Source organism: Eutrigla gurnardus, assembly GCF_963514095.1.
Source record: "Eutrigla gurnardus genome assembly, chromosome: 4".
Taxonomy (NCBI): domain Eukaryota; kingdom Metazoa; phylum Chordata; class Actinopteri; order Perciformes; family Triglidae; genus Eutrigla; species Eutrigla gurnardus.
This window is the reverse complement of record NC_139918.1, coordinates 19,900,596-19,919,176: the sequence shown is the minus strand read 5'-3', so window position 1 is coordinate 19,919,176 and position 18,581 is coordinate 19,900,596. Positions and strand designations below refer to the sequence as shown.

The 18,581-nt window shown below is 42.8% G+C and overlaps 3 protein-coding genes across 3 annotated transcripts; 1 reads left to right on the top strand and 2 right to left on the bottom strand.

The window, feature by feature from the left end:
- Positions 1–326: 326 nt before the first annotated feature.
- LOC311011761 (uncharacterized protein) lies at positions 327–8,195 on the bottom strand. The gene is made up of 19 exons (XM_084006890.1): positions 8,085–8,195; positions 6,252–7,182; positions 5,827–6,015; positions 5,208–5,718; positions 4,785–4,900; positions 4,669–4,694; positions 4,480–4,520; positions 4,331–4,381; positions 4,028–4,160; positions 3,694–3,853; positions 3,445–3,568; positions 3,279–3,307; positions 2,852–2,915; positions 2,641–2,675; positions 2,297–2,360; positions 1,384–1,482; positions 1,235–1,248; positions 944–977; positions 327–792 (listed from the first exon to the last, which is right to left on the bottom strand). Exons 1-19 carry the CDS (start codon positions 8,091–8,093, stop codon positions 723–725), a joined length of 2,700 nt encoding a protein of 899 aa, XP_083863016.1. The 5' UTR covers positions 8,094–8,195; the 3' UTR covers positions 327–722.
- A 389-nt stretch (positions 8,196–8,584) lies between these two features.
- On the top strand, positions 8,585–12,884 carry c8a (complement component 8, alpha polypeptide). Its single transcript, XM_084007838.1, has 11 exons — positions 8,585–8,781; positions 8,867–8,975; positions 9,445–9,592; positions 9,693–9,840; positions 10,040–10,229; positions 10,324–10,506; positions 11,442–11,682; positions 11,777–11,908; positions 12,034–12,191; positions 12,331–12,556; positions 12,675–12,884. Exons 1-11 carry the CDS (start codon positions 8,669–8,671, stop codon positions 12,824–12,826), a joined length of 1,800 nt encoding a protein of 599 aa, XP_083863964.1. The 5' UTR covers positions 8,585–8,668; the 3' UTR covers positions 12,827–12,884.
- A 401-nt stretch (positions 12,885–13,285) lies between these two features.
- Positions 13,286–18,580, bottom strand: c8b (complement component 8, beta polypeptide). Its single transcript, XM_084007839.1, has 12 exons — positions 18,424–18,580; positions 18,064–18,211; positions 17,135–17,282; positions 16,767–16,908; positions 16,541–16,673; positions 16,028–16,225; positions 15,647–15,887; positions 14,843–14,971; positions 14,586–14,749; positions 13,922–14,075; positions 13,559–13,630; positions 13,286–13,447 (listed from the first exon to the last, which is right to left on the bottom strand). The coding sequence occupies exons 1-12, from the start codon at positions 18,504–18,506 to the stop codon at positions 13,293–13,295; spliced, it is 1,767 nt and encodes a 588-aa protein (XP_083863965.1). The 5' UTR covers positions 18,507–18,580; the 3' UTR covers positions 13,286–13,292.
- Position 18,581: the final 1 nt, after the last annotated feature.

Genomic DNA, 18,581 nt, shown 5'->3' with positions numbered 1-18,581 from the left:
GTATTTTAAACCCATTAATTAATGAGCTTTATGTTCAACACCTAAAAGTTTCCACTGCTTGAACAGTGCACATTTATTGTGTTTTTTGTTGTTTGCAAGTGGTAAATTGGTGCTGAAAAACAAGTAACCTTAACAACCACTCACGAAATAGGGGAAACAGGAAAATTCCCTGATATTTCACGACTTGGCCCCCAAAACTGATGGAAACTCCACCGACATTCCCAGTCTGGACAAGACTTTATAATTCCCAGATATTCCAGAAATTCTGATTGTAGTCCGTTGCAAACAAGGACAAACAATGTAATCAAAAGCATAAATCAATATTTATTAGATGTAACACACAACTAATAGAAAATGCAAAAGTAAAGAACAAATTGACAAATAAATCCTTAAATATATGCTTTACGAGTGAAACATTTGGCTACTTTATGTCATTGCTCCTTGGATAAAGTGCAATAATTCAATTTGTGCTTGATTATCTGTAACATCAGAGAAAAATGTGCAGAATACAATGTGAAATAAGCGCAACAAACGAAAACAAAAAAGTGAAATACGAATTATAATACAGTGACAGTTTCTTTTCTCCACAGTAGAGGATCAAACAACACTTTCAAATACACAACAAACTGGTCTTGATGGCAGACACTTTCATGGTATCAAATCCCAACAGTTAACTTTAAAGTTTTTCATAGCGACATGAATTGCTTCAGCTGACGTTTTAATCAGAAGGTGTCAGCATATAGCGGTGGGGGAGGAAGGAGTTCAAGCTCTGCGAATTCAACCTCCTGTTCACTGTCACAAAACATAATTGGACATCACAGTTCAGGAGAAGAATGCCAGACAACCTGAATTTCTGTGCATGCAGTCTGAGTACTTATAGAAATAAAGAGCAGACGGAGGCAAGCTTCACTTGCCGATTAGAAGGAAACCTGTCAACACTTACGGATATGGAGGCTCCTCGACGGCACACAAGAAGTCTGGATAAAGACGAGCAGATACAAATGTCACATTAGCTTTGAACTGTTTCTGCAATCTGTCGTGCGCCGTGTCTCCAGGTTATGGGAGTCAGATAAATGCATGAGACAAGTCAGTTTCCATTACAGGCAGGACGCCAACTTGAGTCCTTAAAGAGATTTGTAAGTGCTCCCCTCTTGGCTTCACCATTATCAGTGAGAGTGACACAAGTGGTGACAACAGTGTGAGTCGTGGAATAAATGTAACCCTGTAAACTTACTTGATGGCTCAGCACTGTGTGTAGGAGAGAATGGATGAAAAGAGAAAAGTTTAATTTGAGGAAACATCATTAACAGGGTCATTGATTATGTATTGAATAATTGGATACATAAAGTAATGGTTGAGATCACAGATGAGAGAATACTATACTTTGTAGGGGTTGCTCCGCCGCCATCAGAGAGGTTACCAAATTCATTGTTGCCGTGTTGAAAGAAGATGGCTAGTTTCTGCAGGGCTTCATGTCTGGTCCTAAAGGTTCAAGACAGGAAAAGGTTAGGACTTGTTTTACTTTTCATTACCATCAGTGGCCTACAGGGGGTGAGGATCATCTGTACAATGTATTATAATCCATCACAGTAGCCCTTAAATTAATACGACCTTCATTAAGGGAAAGAAGGAATGGCAGGCCTGTCCAGTGTCCTCAGAATAAGGCGATCTTGGACCCACATTCATGACATTTGGGCAGCTCGAGCTCCGATTAGACTATTTGGTGCAATCCAAATCTGATTCTTCCACTGACTTGGAAGCATCAGATTTCCAGCTTTGAACATATTTTTAAACTGTTGAAAAAAATGTCAATTAAATTTGTTTCTTTAATTTCTGCTTTTGACATTAACTGATTTGTTGCTTTTCTATGTTATCTTTGGAATCCAAACTGGGAAATTATGATGACATTTACATTTTACAAGTATTTCTTGATTTTATAGAAGAAACAATTCATAGATTAATTGGAAAGATCATCTTTAGATTTGTCAAAAATGAAAGCAATCGTTAGTTAGAGCCCTAGATTGGTGTGTCCAATGTTATCGTCACCTAATGCACAAACTGTTGTCTTTGGTCTCTGCTGTAGTCACATAGGATTCCAGCACCACTCCATAGGATGTCAGGACTTATACTGTTTCCAATATCTCTAGCTTTCCACATTATTTTTCTTCTTTCCAATGTTGGATATTACGTTATTCATGATGTTACACAATCCCCGTCTCTTGAGGAGAGGTGAATGTAGAAAGATTTATGTACATATGGGTGAGCAAGGTGCCACGGTATTGGCTTTGAGGCTTACTGTGTCTGTAGGTCCTCCAGGTTGGCATCGCTCAGAGAGTGCGAGGCACCGACATTGGCACATGCTGCCAAAGTGAACAAATGAAGGGCAAAGTTGGGTGAGTGGGTAGGTGAGGGAGGAGAGGGGGGAAGGACAGTATGACAGTGGCAGGAGGGAGTAAGGAAGCGGCATGGTAAAAGAGCACAAGAAAGCCATACAATCTGACATAAATCTGTCAATGGAAACATAAAACCACCACAGGCAGAGCTTGCATTTCCCTTTAAACCAGAAGTCTGACAAGAAGGGAAACCATGTTCTGTTCTCATTTTCACTTCAAAAAGAACCGGATGTAAAAATGTACTCACGCATCTCAGGCAGCGAGGCAGTCCGATAGGCACAGCTACTACACAGAATGAATAAAAACTAATTATATGCACTGCGTGCCACATACATTTAATCATCTCTTTCAGAGAGGATGACTAAAATGTGCTCTTATGTGGTCAATGGCTTCTGTCATTCTTCTCAGGAATAAAACTGATTTGAAAGCTTTAAGCCACAGTAAAGGACAGTACTTACTGGCTTTCATTGGAGGGCGAGAGGGTCTCGTCTTCGCATGCCCACTCCTCACTGTCGTCTGTGACTGTGGAAAAACTAATTAGTTTGATTAAGCACAGTGTGCATGACGACGATGGATCTCTTGGCAGGGTAGAAACTAAAAACCACCGGCTCACGTGGAATTCTTACACAATCACATAACAACACACGGCTGTCCAGCAGATGACAACTAGTTAAGTTACTCAGGCCAGGCATCGCGTTGTGTCAGGCTTTGGACTACCTCTGTGCAACTGTTCTCCATCAGTCAACAAGTCCATTCATTACATCAACCTGTTACCTCTGATTTATTAGACTGCACTACTTTTGCGATATGCAGCTGAGTTTAGGTTAGTGACCCAACAACCAGTCTAGAGCTTAGTGATTCTGTGCTGAGGCTTCTGGAACTTACAACTGCTTTGTACGACGTGGCTCGAGGATCTGCAAAACAAAGAACAAAGTTATGAACGAGTGATCATGACACAAACACACACACTGCGGGACTGGCAAGAGCTGGTTACATTGTTTTTTATTATTATTGATAAACCACAGAATTTTGTCAGTGAGCTATCCAATACCTGCTTCCGATGCTGATGGTATCTCCCTCCAGGTTGCTTCCTCGTCCAGCTGCTTGGGCTTTCTTGCCAAGTTCCAGCATCTCTTTGATATTTAGTTCTACATTCATGACTGAAATATAACCGTCTGGGTAGAGCAGTTAGTAAAAAAAACAAAATGTGAAAAAGAAAGTCAACGCATAATTAGGCTCCTTGAGTTTAGGTCAAATCGTACAATTCTCAGGTTCATAATCATATAAAAAGAAAACTCACACTTGCGGTTGACGTCCCGGGCCAACCATTTGCCTTTGGGGCAGTTGGTGGTGCGGATGATGCTGACCGTGTCCCCACTTTTCACTGGCAGGTCATTCTTGCGAACCTTGCTAGTCACCGTCACCTTGGCGTGGTACATGGGCTCCTCTTCACCGGTCACCTAGAGAGTCACATTTCAGTAAGGAAAAGCTGTGGTTTGGATTGAGAGTAGTTAACCAGAGCATTGTTTACCACTATTCAATAATATATAATGAAGTTAAATGAACACCATTAGGGGCCTTTCAAAAGAAGACAACATTTCTACAAAACTGAAAAAAGTTACTGCCTAACTTACTTTGAACTTCTTTTTCATTTCGTTTTCCTTCTTCTCCCTTTCTTTTTGCTCTTTTTTCTCCTTCTCCAGTCGGTGCTTTTCCTTCTTCTTCTGTTCTTTATGGTCAGCATTGTTGGGGCTTTGCCGTTCCTTACTGAAAAGAAACTCGACTGTTAAGGTGGTACATGTAAAGATAACATGCACCACCTGAAATATAAGTGGAACCATATGCCAGTAAAAAAAAAAAAGAAATAGCAAAAGCTATTTTTAATGTGAAAACAACACAACAAGAGTTTGGCCAGCTGTGGGGGGCGTTAAACATACCTGTGGATGTGATTATGGACTGGCTGAGCATGTTCTGCTGGTGCAATGCCCCTGTAATTCGACATCAAAGTCAATGGCTGTCTTCTGTCTGGCAAAAACCAGCGTCAATGATAACACAATACTTGTATGGTTAAAGAAAAATGACATACCATGGATTCCGTGGCCATATGTTAAGAGATGCCTCCTCTTTCTTCAAAACAAACAGATTATTTTTCATTTACCACAAATGATTGGCAAAGAGAGCACATTGTTTCTACGTTGCACAGCATGAATTTAACAGTTCTCATTACTTACTCACTAATATGATGCTACTAAATCCATAAAATAAGAATAGTTACCATAGGGAGGTTGTCAGAATATGGGTCTGTAAAAAATGGTTAACAAGGAAGTTAAAGAGAGAAAACAAATACCTGCCAAAGATCTTATACGGACAAAACGCTGTAAATGTTCTTACTCTTCGGACCACTTTTTAGTTTACGCCAGTTCTGGCCCAAGAGTAACTTGTTGATGTTTTCCACATCCTCATACACATTATCGCTTGTTTCGTAGAAACCGTCCTGTTGAAATACACTAGGAGGGAAAAAACACATTTTAAAGACAGGAAATACCACTTAACATGAACCATTTGTATTGGTATCCATATTTTTAATGGTTTAGTTATGTTATGATGTATTCTGTATCGTCTCACGTGGCTATCGTGGATGTAACTGTGAAATTATTATTTGATGAATATGATTAGTGTCTAATAAGCCCATGAGGGCTGGGCACCAGCCATGGTGTTTGACACTTAAATAAACCAATCAATCAATCAATCAAAAAAGAAAAAAAATGTAAAAAAACTGTATCTAGGTGTGATTGCAGATACTACAAAACTCACCTTGGCTGCAGCTGAATCCCGTCATTCAATGTTGCGTTGTCCATGTCCTGTGTAGCCAAGTGATCTCCCAGATCAGTCCCATCAGTTTGAGTGCTTGAAAGCTGATCTGTGATCAGCTCCTTACTCTCGGACCACTGCTCTGATAGCTCTTGGAAGACAGAAAAGTTTATTGGTTGAGGAAAGCTGGCTGGATCGAGGGGTATTATGTTTTGATTGCCAAGGTTTAGATCTTGGATGCCGGTGTTCATAAGGGGCTCTTCGGGATCGCACACTGATAAGTCTGGTTGTGGATCCTCGAAATCGGCGACCCCGAAGTCATCGGGTACAGAAAGATCAGTCCCAACCAAGTCCAAGGCCTCCAGTTCTAGTGCACCAATGTCCACAGCTTCCCCCTCTTCTGTTTCCATCTCTGAACTCTCAAACTCTGGAAACTCTGGAGCGTCCAGTATAGAGCGGGATGGGTGCTCAGTCTCTGGCTCTTCGCTTGGTGCTTGGCTAATTCCTGGTGACACTATAATAAGAAATCAAAATCAGCACTTGAACAGATGATCAACATTACCACAAATTAGTTTATTATATATAGTATATCTTTTACAAAGGTCAGACAAAATTAACAAACCATTAACTGTGGGTCCCTGGTAACAGCTGAGATCTACTAATGGAGGTCGGGGAGGCTTCGGTGACGCTGCACCCAGTGTCCTCAAATCTGGTAGAGGCTTCTTTTGAGGAGCAGAGGATGAACGAGGTTCACCAGTCTTGACAGAAGTAAGAGCTTTATCCCGACCAAAGTGCTTATCCAAGGCGGGCTCTAGACATTGGGAAATACAACACAGCAAACGCATTAGAAATATTATCTGAAGAAACACTGTAAGGACATAGTAGGATTTGGCCAAAAATGTTCATCACATAGACTGGCGACCTGTCCAGGGTGAACCCTGCCTTCCCCCCAGTGACAGCTGGGATCGGCTCCAGCACCCCGAGACCCTGAATACAGGATAAGCGGTAGACAATGGATGGATGAATGTTCATCACTGAATGACTTACTGCGTGCAGAGTGGTTGGCTTTGAAGAAAGGCCGGGCCGACAGACACGCCATGTGTGGGAGGCAGACTGGTGGCGGTACGGGTAGTTCAGGTTCAGGGCTCTTTGGTGGCGAAGGGAACGCCTGGTCTCTAGAGGTGTAGCCAGGACAACACGTGCTCTTCGGTTTGACAGAGATAAACATTTGTTTGCGTGAGAACTTCTTCTTGGCCTTCTCCAAGGTGCTAATAATTTTGCTTTCGAAATCGGAAGCCGTCTCTGGGGGAGGAGGGGTGATCGGGATATCGGGACTGGAGAGGGGGAACTCGGCAGTTGATTGGTCACTTTGGAGCGAAACCCCATCATCTGTGGTTTGTTTTTCCACTGAGGGCAATTCGGCGGGAGCACTGGAAGGTCTGGTGGTCCAATCATCATACGCAGGCTCTTCCCCATTTTCTGCACTGACCTTTGATGCTCTGGCTGACTTGAAAGGAAGCAGCAACCCTTTCTTCTTGATTTTAGTTTGCGGCAGGACGTCTTTGCCCGTCGATGGTTCCAGTTTTTGCTCCTTTCTGGCTGGCGTTTCCGTCTTTGGCTCTTTCACAGGCAGCACAGGAAGCACCAGAGGCATGTGCCTGTCTTTGAGGGACTGCCTTGTAGTGTTGTCTCCATTAGCCAGATGGGATGAGGGGGAGGTCTGCGGAGGTTGTGGTGGAAAGGAAATTGGTCGCTTGCCTCCAGATCCCCGCAGCCCATCTCTGAAGATGACGCGGGGAACCACTGGTGTCTTGTTTTCTACAGCAATATTAATACTGCTGACCATGGAGCTGCAGTGAACTCCAGGAGGAGGAAGGTGTTTGGGTTTCTCTGCAACAGCTGGTCGACTGGTTTTGGATTGAGCCAGGAGGGCCTCTTCCTGAAACTTGGCCCTCAGAGCTTTGAAGTTGCTCAGTCCCTCCATCCATTGAAAAGAGGGGACACACACACACACACACACACACACACACACACACACACACACACACACACACAATGTTAATCATTAGATTAATAGAAGTGCGATTACTTTCACAGACAATTTACTAGATGGTTAATTTAAGGGGCCAAACCCCAATGCTGACGCAACATGATTTAAGGGTTGGTTTACCAAAAATTACAAAAAGCCTTTTCTTACTCACTCCCAGTCCCTAGTGGAGGTTTTGAAATATCTGACTCATAATATTCCTGACTTCTCCCCCAATACAATGAAGGTCATTAGAATTTGTCTTCGAACATTTCTTGAGAGCTTCATATTACTTGTTTCATTGATTTGTCGATTACAATATAGATAATCAATTAATCGTTTTGAGCCATTCTTTAAAGACAAAAAAACACTCTAGCTTCTCAAATGTTTGCAATATTTGCTGGTTTCCTTCAGCTTCTATGTTATGATGGACATTTTTCAGTTTTCTGACCTTTTATAAACCAAATGATTAACTGATTAAACATTGAACATATAAGACAGATTTATAAATGATGTGAATAACTGATGGTTCGCAGCACACACAGTGAATTATAGACATTGTGAGGTCTAAGGGTTTTCCAGAATTAACTGCTAAATGTGTTTATGTTGTACAATTTCTTAATGATGTGTGCACCATAGGAGGAAATGCATCAGATACATCAGAGATAGACAACCTGAGTAAAACAAACCAAAGCTATCTGCATTACTAGCCGTACAGTTTTGTGTGAAGTGGCCCTTTAACGCGTTTTAAACAGGGGGTAACGGCTAGCACATAGCACGGTGAGGAGGCTAACGTTACCTAAAGTCAGCTATTGGTCCGCGAAGTTACTCAGAACAACATGTTAACATGTTACCTCATCCATTGTAGCTGGTTTCGTTCATCACTGTTCAGTTTGTACATTTGGGAAGCGGTCGAATCGGTGAGGACGCCGTCGACTACGTTCATACGGATTTACCGACTGTTTCTGCTAAGACAAACAATTTGAAAGCTCCGCCGCCGTGAGACGTGAACGTGAGCGCGAGCGCGAGACGCACCTGCGTCGTGCGCGTTCATGCCGTTTAATTGACAAATCAGAAGCGAAGGAAGGAAGACACTTTTGTATTATAGTGGTTATGATAAAAAAAAAAAAAATCATAATAATAATAGTTTATCAGTTCACTGCAGCTATTGTATTGTACTGTGTTCCAGTTTTGCAGTGTTTACAATACTTTTACTTTTAGTGTTACTTTAAAAGTGTTTGTGTATATTGGGGCAACATCTCCTGACTAGTAATGGGGGTTATTGATCATTAAAAAAAAAAACTTTCCCAACTGTTGTAAGAGCATGTGTTTACTCTGGATCAATCATTCACTGTGGTTGGTGCAGATTGCAGTGGTAGAAGTCACAACACAACGGCTGTGTTTTGGGATTTTAATCTTAAGGCTCTTCATTTTCAGTATGGAGACATTTGCTAATTTACTCCTGACTGTATGCACACTGTGTCTGTCTGTCAGTTGTAGCCCAGCTCTGAATGCATACAGGAGGCCGAGGACAACAACAGCTAACGACAGGTGCAGTATTCCTTGATTCAATATCTCTTACACACTCTTGATTGTAGTTCATATATACCACGATATCCATTTTTCTGGGCGCCAGTTGGACCGGGGTGAGGCGGGCCAGATCTGTAAACAGACCGATACCCATCAACTGTCAGCTGGGGAGTTGGTCATCTTGGACTCCCTGTAACTCCTGCACAGACAAAAAGGTAACGTGTTTTCCTCAATTAAATACACGGATTAGTCATTTAAAGATGTTGAATGAAAGCACAACTTCTATTACGGGTGGCTTGAGCAATACCTGGCAGTAGTAAAACTATTCAGACTGTTTTCTGTTTGTTAGCTCAGATCAATACATGGATGAGACGATCAATAGATCAAAGTGAACAATGATTGTCCGAAATAAGGACTTCTGCTCCGATAAATTCAGTGAAAGTGGGCCTTTATTTTACAATGTTACTGATATTTTAGGACCCTGTAAATATCACAGATGCCAAATAGCTACTTATATGGAATGTAGAAATAAAGTTTTATTGAAAAAAATATGATTTTAACTACACCACGATGAACATAATAGTATGTGGCATAGTCCTAGAGTGTGGTTCTGTGAATCTCAACAAGGGTGTGAGGAAATACACACATTTGGTGCTCGCCAACTCATTTTGAACTCTGCCTTAGGTCCGTTTCCGATACATGGACAGGCCCTCACAGTTCGGTGGCACAGAGTGCTTTGAGACGCTGTGGGAGAAGCTGGCATGTCCCACGGTGACAACACAGTGCCTGGTGACAGATTACTGTGGAGAGAGCTTCACCTGCAAAGAAACGGGCAAGTTTCAGCTCACACAACTCATTCTCCCGGAGCTGCGGGTGTTTTGTCTGTCGCGTGTGCGTGTGCAGCACACCAACGTCTGTCTCTGTCCATCCAGGGCGCTGCATCAGCCAGGCCCTTCGCTGTAATGGAGAGTCAGACTGTGATGATTTTTCTGACGAAGAGGGCTGTGCAGAAATCAGCCGGAGAGAAGACAAGTGTTCCACCTTAATGCCGATCCCTGGCGCTGCGCGGGGCACTCAGGGGTAAATTCTGTAATAGCTTTTAAAAGCAATGCAAATTTATTACCAGGGCAGTTGTAAAAAAAAAAAAAAAATGCACATCAATGCATCAAAATCGCCATCTTTGCCTAACGAATTGAAACATTGGAAATATGTGCAAATCTGCATTTAATCTTCCTATATTTACTCAAGGACTCATGTGAATTATTTTTATTTTGCCCAGCTTCAACATTTTGACAGGAGACTTTGTGGATCATGTACTTGACCCAGCGTACTTTGGAGGAAAGTGTGAATATGTCTATAATGGTGAATGGAGGAAATTCATCTACGATGCGTTCTGTGAGAACCTGCACTACAACGAAGAGGAGAAAAACTACAGGAAACCTTACAACTACCATACCTTCCAGTTTGTGGTATTGCAATGCTGCGACTTTTTTCCTTGTGTGCTTTAAATAACTGGTTGATTTTGAGCGTAGATGTTTTGGACCTGATTTTAACCTGTTACAGGCTCAAGCTACATCAGAAGGCTCTCAGGAATACTTTGATAACATTGCGAGTCTTCTGGAAGCCAGGAAGACGACGAGTTCTTCCAACGGCGGCTTCTCAGTTGGGATCTATTATGTGGAAGTGGGACTGACTGCAAGCGACGAATCAGAGTTTCTAAAGAACCTAACGCAATATAAGAGCCAGGTATGATCTATTGACCCCAAAGGTCAAGAATGCTCTCTTCTATTGACAACAAGTGCAATTTTTTTAAACAGGATTGCTGTTTTTTTTAAAGCAATAGTTTGGCATTTTGTGAAAAATGCTTGTTTGCTTTCTTGCCTATAGTTAGAAAACATTGAAACCACTCTCAAGTCTCCCAAAACGGTATATATGAAGATACAGCCAGCAGCTGGTTGGCTTAGCTTAGCATAAAGACTGGGAACAGAGGGAAACAGCTAGCCTGGCTCTGTCTAAAGGTTACAATATCTGGCTACCAGACTAAACAAACCAGATAACCAGGAAGCGCACTGGACTTTGAAGCTAATTTTACATAGTGGCCAAAATGTGAAATAGCAACTTCCAGGTCCATCAAGTGATACCGTTGTGCCTAAAAATATTTGTTGCCCATAGACTAACATTGGGAAAGAGGCGATTTTTTAAACTTTATTTAAAAGATTATGGCCAAAAATTGTAAAATTCACCAACAGTTGAATCCAGAGTTATTTCCCGTGGCATATTAGACTGCTGTTCATGTGATGTGGGGAGGTGGGGTTAAAGGAAACACTTTCTCTCTGGATGCAGAAGATCCATGTCATTTTAAGCTGAGTCGCACCATTTTTCACAGGAATGAACTGCCTCCAATGCTGGATCCAGTTTTCTTTATGCATCTTTAGCTTCCCCGCTTTCATTCTTCATGCTAAGCTAAGCTAGCATTTGCCTAACTTAGCTTAATATTTAACATTTAAATACGACAGTGAGAAAATATGTCTATTAGCAACAACGTTGCACAATCTCCAGTGTGCCAAAAGAAAGGAAATTATTTGGGATCTTCAATAAGATTTTAAAATTTGATTATACATTTTGCATTATTATATTTTCTACTTCTTTTCATTTACTTTATAAAACCTTTTTGTCTTCAGAACCTAGGGTTCATCAGGCTTTCATCCAAAGTGCAAACAGCCCAATTCAAAATGAGAAGTAATAAGTTGATGCTTCATGAAGACATGTACGTTTCACTCATGGAGCTGCCGGAGCAGTACGACTTTGGGATGTACTCCCGCTTCTTCAGCACATTTGGCACCCACTACGTCACAGAAGGAACTATGGGAGGAACCCTTGAATACGTCGTGGTTGTCGACAAAACGGCCATGGCAGAATCAAGTAGTGGACTTTCCGTTTTAATGATCAATGTCATCCGATTGGAACTGCAATGTAAAGTAATTTATATGCAATTCTCTTCCCCTAACTCTCACAGATATTGAGGCTGAACAAGCCGGTAGCTGCTTTGGTGCCTCTATCGGATTAAGCTATACCACGTCCAGCTATGAATCAATAAACCTTAAAGTGGGGGTGAACCCTTGCAAGAAAAAAGGATCGTTGACTCAAAGTGAGACGTCGGAATTCTATTGAGTTTTGGATTAAAAAACATTTCTATTCAACTGACGGATGATATAGTGGATTGTTGATCAGAGCTTGTATAACACATGTGATTCTTTTTCTTTTGAAATGCAGACAAGGACTCCGACTCAGCTGTGATTCAGGACATCGTTACTCTAGTGAAGGGGGGCGTCACATACAGCAGTAGTGGCGTGCTGGCCATCAGGAACCCTGACACCTATAGGAACTGGGGAGCATCTCTAAAATACAATCCAGCACTCATTGAATATGAGGTGACCTACTGGAAAAAGATTAATTAAATTCGCAATTTATGACCTCACACTTGTGCTTTTGCAGGTGCAGTCCTCTGCTTTTTTTGGTAACTGATTTTTCTCCTCTTCCTGTCTCTGTCCTTCCTCCCTTCTGACCCAGACCATGCCAATTTATGAGCTTGTGCGTCTCAGCACAGCAGCTGACCATGTCGGTGCACGACTGGCCAACCTGGAGAGGGGCTGGGATGAGTACCAGCAGCAGTTCGACCCCTGTCGCTGCGCCCCCTGCAGGCACAACGGCATCCCCGTCCTCACGGGGACCTCGTGTTCCTGCATCTGCAGGTCGGGCTACCAGGGCGATGCCTGCGAAGAGACCCTCAGAAGAGGTGAGGCTTTTTGGGATTTAGTAAAAGCAGCAGAGGTAAACACGTTCAAACAGTTTGCTTCCTGTCTTCATGCTAAGCTAAGCTAGCCATCCCCTGTCTCCTCCTCTTTCCTCAACAGATACCAAGACGGATGGGTCATGGTCGTGCTGGGGGACCTGGTCATCCTGTGCATCGGGGAGGAAGACTCGGACAAGAACCTGTAATAATCCTGCACCTGAGAGGGGCGGAGCAACCTGCCTCGGCTCCTCCTCTCAGACTCAGCGCTGTTAAAGTCCCTGTTAATGTGAAAATACTGTCGAGCTCTAAGTGTGCATAATCAGGGTTTTTTTTTTTAACAAATAAAAACTGCTCTTCCACTTTCCCTATCAATCTCAAAATGAAATGCTTTATCGGGACACACAATATGACATACTGTATATCAAGGTGGCAATGAATGTGTGATGTCAGACTTTACTACGTGTGTTTTTTTCTGTCTGAACATTTTCCAAGAACAAAAGTGAAACGATCAACTTTAATTGCTTTGTATGAGATTCCTTAAATTGCCTGGGTGTAAAGGTTCAATTAAGGGAACAGAAGCTGAATCCAGGTCAGTGCTTCAGGCAGACCTAGTTAAATGCTACAATGCTACAGTTACATAGAAGAGACATGGTTTATACATCACACTATAAATCATAGGACAACCAAACTTCTATTTTTTAATAAATCTTTTTATGCCAAGGTAGACACCGAGCAGATTTTAAAAGCATTCGGTGGATTCTTGCTGCAGTCCTCTGCATGCCATGCCTCCTTCGCCGGGTGCTGGGTTGTTACACTGTCGACTCCTGGCCATCGTTCTTCCACTGCAGGACGACCACGCTCCCCAGCAGCTCCAGCTTCCATCAATGGCTAGATCTGTCAGAAGCAGCCACATCAGATCTCATATCATTATGACATCTCAGTACGTGTGCAAAGAAAAGAATCATGGTGTGCTGTATGCATTGATTCATATGCTGGAATCTTAACCTTTTGGCCTGTTAGTGATCTCACAGCCCCGTCCAGAGTAGCCTACAGGACACACGCAGTCACACCTGGTGCCTGTTCAGGGAGACGAAGATATTTTATCACTACCACCACTGGAAACACCATCACAGTCATCAAAAACTGTAAAAACTGGCAGTGACAAGTTTTATTGGTGTTACTGACTTCCCTCATAATCCTTTGAGGGTGATAAAAGTCACGTAATCTTCCTTTAAGCTGAAGCAAATCGTGAGTGAAAACAAAGCACGGCTTCAGAAAGATGATGCCGTCGTTTTTCAGCCGTTAACTGATGGATTTGGGACAATAAAATGTCATCAACACCCAAAAAAATGATATCCTCTGAGGTACCTTTCAAAACGGCCACTCCGTTGTTGCGGCAGGGAGCGCATCGACATGAACTGGCCTCTGCCAGGTACTCTGACAGCGCTCTCTTCAGGTTTCTTTTCAGCGTGGCATCCTGGGAGAAGTCTCTGGAGACCACCAGCTCATACAGCGGCCGTGTCTAATGGGAAACAAACGTCACCATGAAGCCATATTTATAGTGTTCCAATTATAATTTCCTTTGACAGAGTCAAATGGAAAGTCCCACAAGGGCAGAACATTTTTTTTTTTTTGCCTATTTGTATTTGGCACGGCTGCCATTTGGCATCATTTGCTGTTTGTTCTCCAACTTGCTATTGATCGGCCGAGCTGTACTTTGCCTGTTTGTAATTGTACCAACCCCCGGTATAGCGAACGATTCTCTTGTAAATGTTTCTGCATCAAATAGTTGCATCAAATTCCAGTTTTATTCTGCAAATTGAGATGGAGAAATACAAAGGAAGAAGAGAAAGTGGTATTACTCGTGTTAATGTCACAAGAGATTGTGGGAGACAGGAAACGCATAGATAAAAGAGAATTACGGATGGGGTTATAGCATGTAATATGAATGAAAACAGAAATAGTGGATACAAGGATAGTGAGAAATAAGGGAGAGGCAAAATACGAGATACCAAACGACAGAGAAACTCACGGTTTTGCGGATGAAGTCCGGGTTAAAACGTATGCCTTCGCCCCAGAGGCCCATCAGCTGCGGGGTGGGAAGCTTTTTAGACACCAAAGCAGTGATGGATTCACTACTCCCACCCCTTACAACGGAAACAAAGTCCTCCACCATGCTGCCATCCGCCGTGTCCTCTGGGGAGAGACCGAATGACTTCAGCAGTTTCAGTGTCTTATGTTAAACAGGACATATTCTGCAGGGCATTTGGGAAAAACATGTAGCCTCACCTCCCATCTCATTTAGCACACCGTCACAGGATCCACCCTGATACCCCACCGACACATACACGCCGTATATGTTGGCGCCAACCTTAAGGCCCGACTGGGTACAGCTTTTGTAATCTTCCAAAGAGTAATCTGGAAATACAAAGAGAGTGAGGGAGCAGTTACTGCCTTTTGTAATCTCTATGAACAGATTCTGCATCAGGACAAGATTTAACCGTCTGTGTGAGATCGGATTGTAATCGGACTGTAAATACACAAAGTCTTGGTCCAGATATCTGCTGGCTTCCCCAAAAAGTTGATCCCGTTGCTCCCAGAGTTTCTTATCCATCACTAGAATGACAGTCAAGGTCCTTTCAACCTTAATATTATCATTCAGGAAATTGAGCCATGAGGGTCAAGATTTTAGTGTGATGGTTTATTTGTCATCTATTTATCACTAGGTGTTCATGTTCCAATGGACTTCACCTGAAAATCTAAAATACACATTTTTCCTAGCAGCTGCAGTGCTATTTATCAATCTAGATTGTTTTTTTGTGAGTTGGCTAGTTTTGGAGATATCACTCATAGAGACGTCTGCCTTCTCTGTGATGAAATGGCACAACAGCAACGTCTCTTTCCTGTCTTACCTGAAATCATGACCCGGTAACTCAACATATCCCACAGACCCTGACATTACAATCTAGATTGATTAATCGTAAAAGGTAAGAAGGATTTTGGGGTGAACTGTCCCTTTAAGGATAACAGGATATAGATGCTGTCACTGCCATTGCCATCATAATAATTATCCATGACTCCAATATCTATTACCTGTCTTCTCGAGCTTCTCCTTGTTCAGGATGATGGTGTGCTCGTAGTCTCCCCCGAGGGCGGCCTCTGTGATGTAGTGGGTGCCATAGTCCCTGAAGATCTGTCTGTATTCCCCGTACACATAGGTCTGTGGCAGGGAGCGCAGGCGCAGCAGGAACTCAGGGTGAAGCATCAAATCAGCCGACCTCAGCATGTACTGGGCCAACTCCAGTTCTGCTTTGGCCCTCACGAAGCTGTTAGTCTGAGGAGAGAGTCAGGGGGAGGTGATGGATATCAGCACTGTTTTCAGGTCAAGACTGGAGTCGGAGATTTGCAGATATTTTTGAATCATAAATCTGTTGTTGTTCAGGAGAGGTCAGGAGAAAAGAAAAGACGCCCCACCTTGCCAGAAGCACGGCGAATCTTTTGTTCTGCCTTGGTGTATTTGGCGTTATTGCGGTTGTAGCCAAATTCAAACACGCCTGGGATGGCAAAGCCGAAGGAGACTGAGGTTTGGGTGGTACGCTCCGTCACGGTGTGGTCCATGTAGTCAGAGTACGACTCAAAAGACTGCAGCGTGAAGTCATACGAGCCTCTCGTCTGTAGGACCATATTAATAAACAGTTCATTTAGTGATCTCTAGAATGGAGAATAACAGGTGCAACCAACACAACAGAAACAATAAATGTATTCATAATGTTAACAAATCATTAACTAATGCTTTATAGAGCAGTTATAAACAAGAAAATATTGCAGGTTGCCAGGTTGGCTGTTGTCTTCCAGTTCTATTCATGCAGCTATAAATGTTTGCCATCCATTAACAGGGAAATATGCTCATCTTCAGGTTCATAACCTGTTTGCATCAGAACGTTTTTACATTTTTGTTAATGTTGAAAAACCACCCCTCCGCCACACCTGCAGAGTGTACTGTTGCAGGTTGTAAGGCTTCCTGAATCGGACATCCTCGATGTAGTGAGGCACGCAGCTGCCGGCGTAGTATCTGTTATCAAGCACCACTCCCTCCAGGTTACTGTCCAAGATGTTGATTCTGAAGGATAAGCAACAGCATCAGCGTTAACGCGCGACGCGTTTACTCAACTAAGTGCCCGTAATATCCTGGACTAATGGGAACGTGGCTCACCCTTTGGCAAGGTTTTCAATTCCCCAATACTCTTCGGCCTCCTGCCTGCAGGGCTTGGGAACCTTCTTACATCTGACTTCATCTGACATGTCCCCACAGTCATCCTCCCCGTTACACTGCAGCGTTCTGGGAATACAGCGACCTGAAGGACAGGGAAGATGCGGCATTTAGTGATGTTTGCCCCCCCATCAACAAGGAACATCTTTAAGAAATAAAGATATCAATCAATCAATAGTTTGGCAATTTGGAATTCAGCTTTTTTTTGCAGAAAAATAGAAAGATGTATCTGTACGCTGAATATGAAGCTACAGCAAACAGCGGTTTCGCTTAGCTTAGCATAAAGTGTGTATGTGGGGTGTAGCGGACACCTGTTTGGTTGCAGAGGAATCCCTCACACAGAGGAACATTGTTACAGGTGTAGCGGGCAGAAACGGCACAGGCCTCCTCCTCCCGGCCATGAAAATTGCACGGCTGCCCCCCAAACTGGGACGGCTGGGCCAGTTTAGCATAGCGATACTGGATGGTGGAGAGAGGGAGAGAGACAAACACATAAATGGCCAGAGAACACACAGAGGAAGGCTGGCCACAACCCAATAAAAAGGTGGTGGGAACGGCTCCTGGGAACAATAAAGGGCAAAATCCCATTAGGGGGCTGTTTTCACTTTGTCATGTCGAGGTTATTAATCCCCCTCCTTGTAAAGTGGATGAGATAGAGCACTGAAGTAGATCAGCTGAGACCTTTAACGGCCGTGGAGCTCTCTCACAGAAAAACAGCCCACAAGTCAACATGTTGAATGACTGAGTATCAGGATATCTCAATCCCAGCACTATAGGAATATTCTATTCACCCAAATCGTATCTAATTTATGAAAACATAAATGCACATCAACGTTTATGTTCAGTAGTGTGGTGGAGGTATTAAACATAAATATATAGACGATAAAACGGTACATGGGAAGTCTTCTTACAGTCCTGTGACAGCCAGACATTTTTTTTTCCTTTTCAGACTATTTGCTTTATTGTCAGATGTAATGAGAATTCCAACAAATATAATAAAACTGCTTCTAAAATAAATTGCCTCGCATTTAAATTCATTGTTCACGTAGGCAGGATGGAGCTTTTATGACAAATTTAATTATCACAATTTGGCTCTAACTTGTAATTTAAACAGCTACGGGTGGATTTTATTCCTTCTGGGTAACAAATCTTCAGACAAATATCGTGGTGCCACATGCTATGTATTATGTAATATCCCCCAAGGGCGAATCATCACCTGTCAGGTGTCGTCATCACTTACTCTTTTTTTCTGACAGGTGTCACAGCGTGACCATGAGCTCCACTCAGACAACACACAGTCCACGGGATGGACGACCGGCTGAACGGCCGCTGACCGAGCTTCACGAACACGGGGATCGCCGTCGCTCGCTGTTGCGACGGCGACTTTACTGTGACGTGTAGACGGAGAGCAAAGCAACACATTTGACATTATTAACAGATCATTTTTGGAAGGTTTTAAGTTAAAAAAAGACAAATTCAAAGTGAAATCAATCACACTGGAAACATATTTTCACAGGAATCAGTTTGTTACATTAACCCCAATGGAAATGAACATTAAATATAGGGGATCCATTACTAAGCAGAGAAATACAACTCTTACCTCGGCAACAGCAAGCCCAAACTAACATAGACTAGACAGCACTGCAAACAGAGTGCGCCCATCTGTATCATCCCAGGAAGCATGGTCGTGTGTTATTTCTGACTGTGAACAAGGAGACGACACTGTTCAGCTCCCTATGTAAACACACACTGATCAAT

Excerpts from the sequence above, each read along its gene's own strand:
- LOC311011761 (XM_084006890.1), bottom strand. Across the intron at positions 3,854-4,027 it reads AAATGAAAAAGAAGTTCAAA|GTGACCGGTGAAGAGGAGCC; the intron begins GTAAGTTAGGCA and ends GTGACTCTCTAG. Across the intron at positions 2,361-2,640 it reads TGCCTCGCTGCCTGAGATGC|CATGTGCCAATGTCGGTGCC; the intron begins GTGAGTACATTT and ends TCACTTTGGCAG.
- c8a (XM_084007838.1), top strand. The coding sequence starts at position 8,669 with ATGGAGACATTTGCTAATTTACTCCTGACTGTATGCACACTGTGTCTG. Across the intron at positions 11,683-11,776 it reads AACGGCCATGGCAGAATCAA|ATATTGAGGCTGAACAAGCC; the intron begins GTAGTGGACTTT and ends TAACTCTCACAG. Across the intron at positions 11,909-12,033 it reads AAAAGGATCGTTGACTCAAA|ACAAGGACTCCGACTCAGCT; the intron begins GTGAGACGTCGG and ends TTTGAAATGCAG.
- c8b (XM_084007839.1), bottom strand. The coding sequence starts at position 18,506 with ATGCTTCCTGGGATGATACAGATGGGCGCACTCTGTTTGCAGTGCTGT. Across the intron at positions 14,750-14,842 it reads TGTGCTAAATGAGATGGGAG|AGGACACGGCGGATGGCAGC; the intron begins GTGAGGCTACAT and ends GTCTCTCCCCAG. Across the intron at positions 13,631-13,921 it reads CGGAGTGGCCGTTTTGAAAG|GCACCAGGTGTGACTGCGTG; the intron begins GTACCTCAGAGG and ends CTCCCTGAACAG.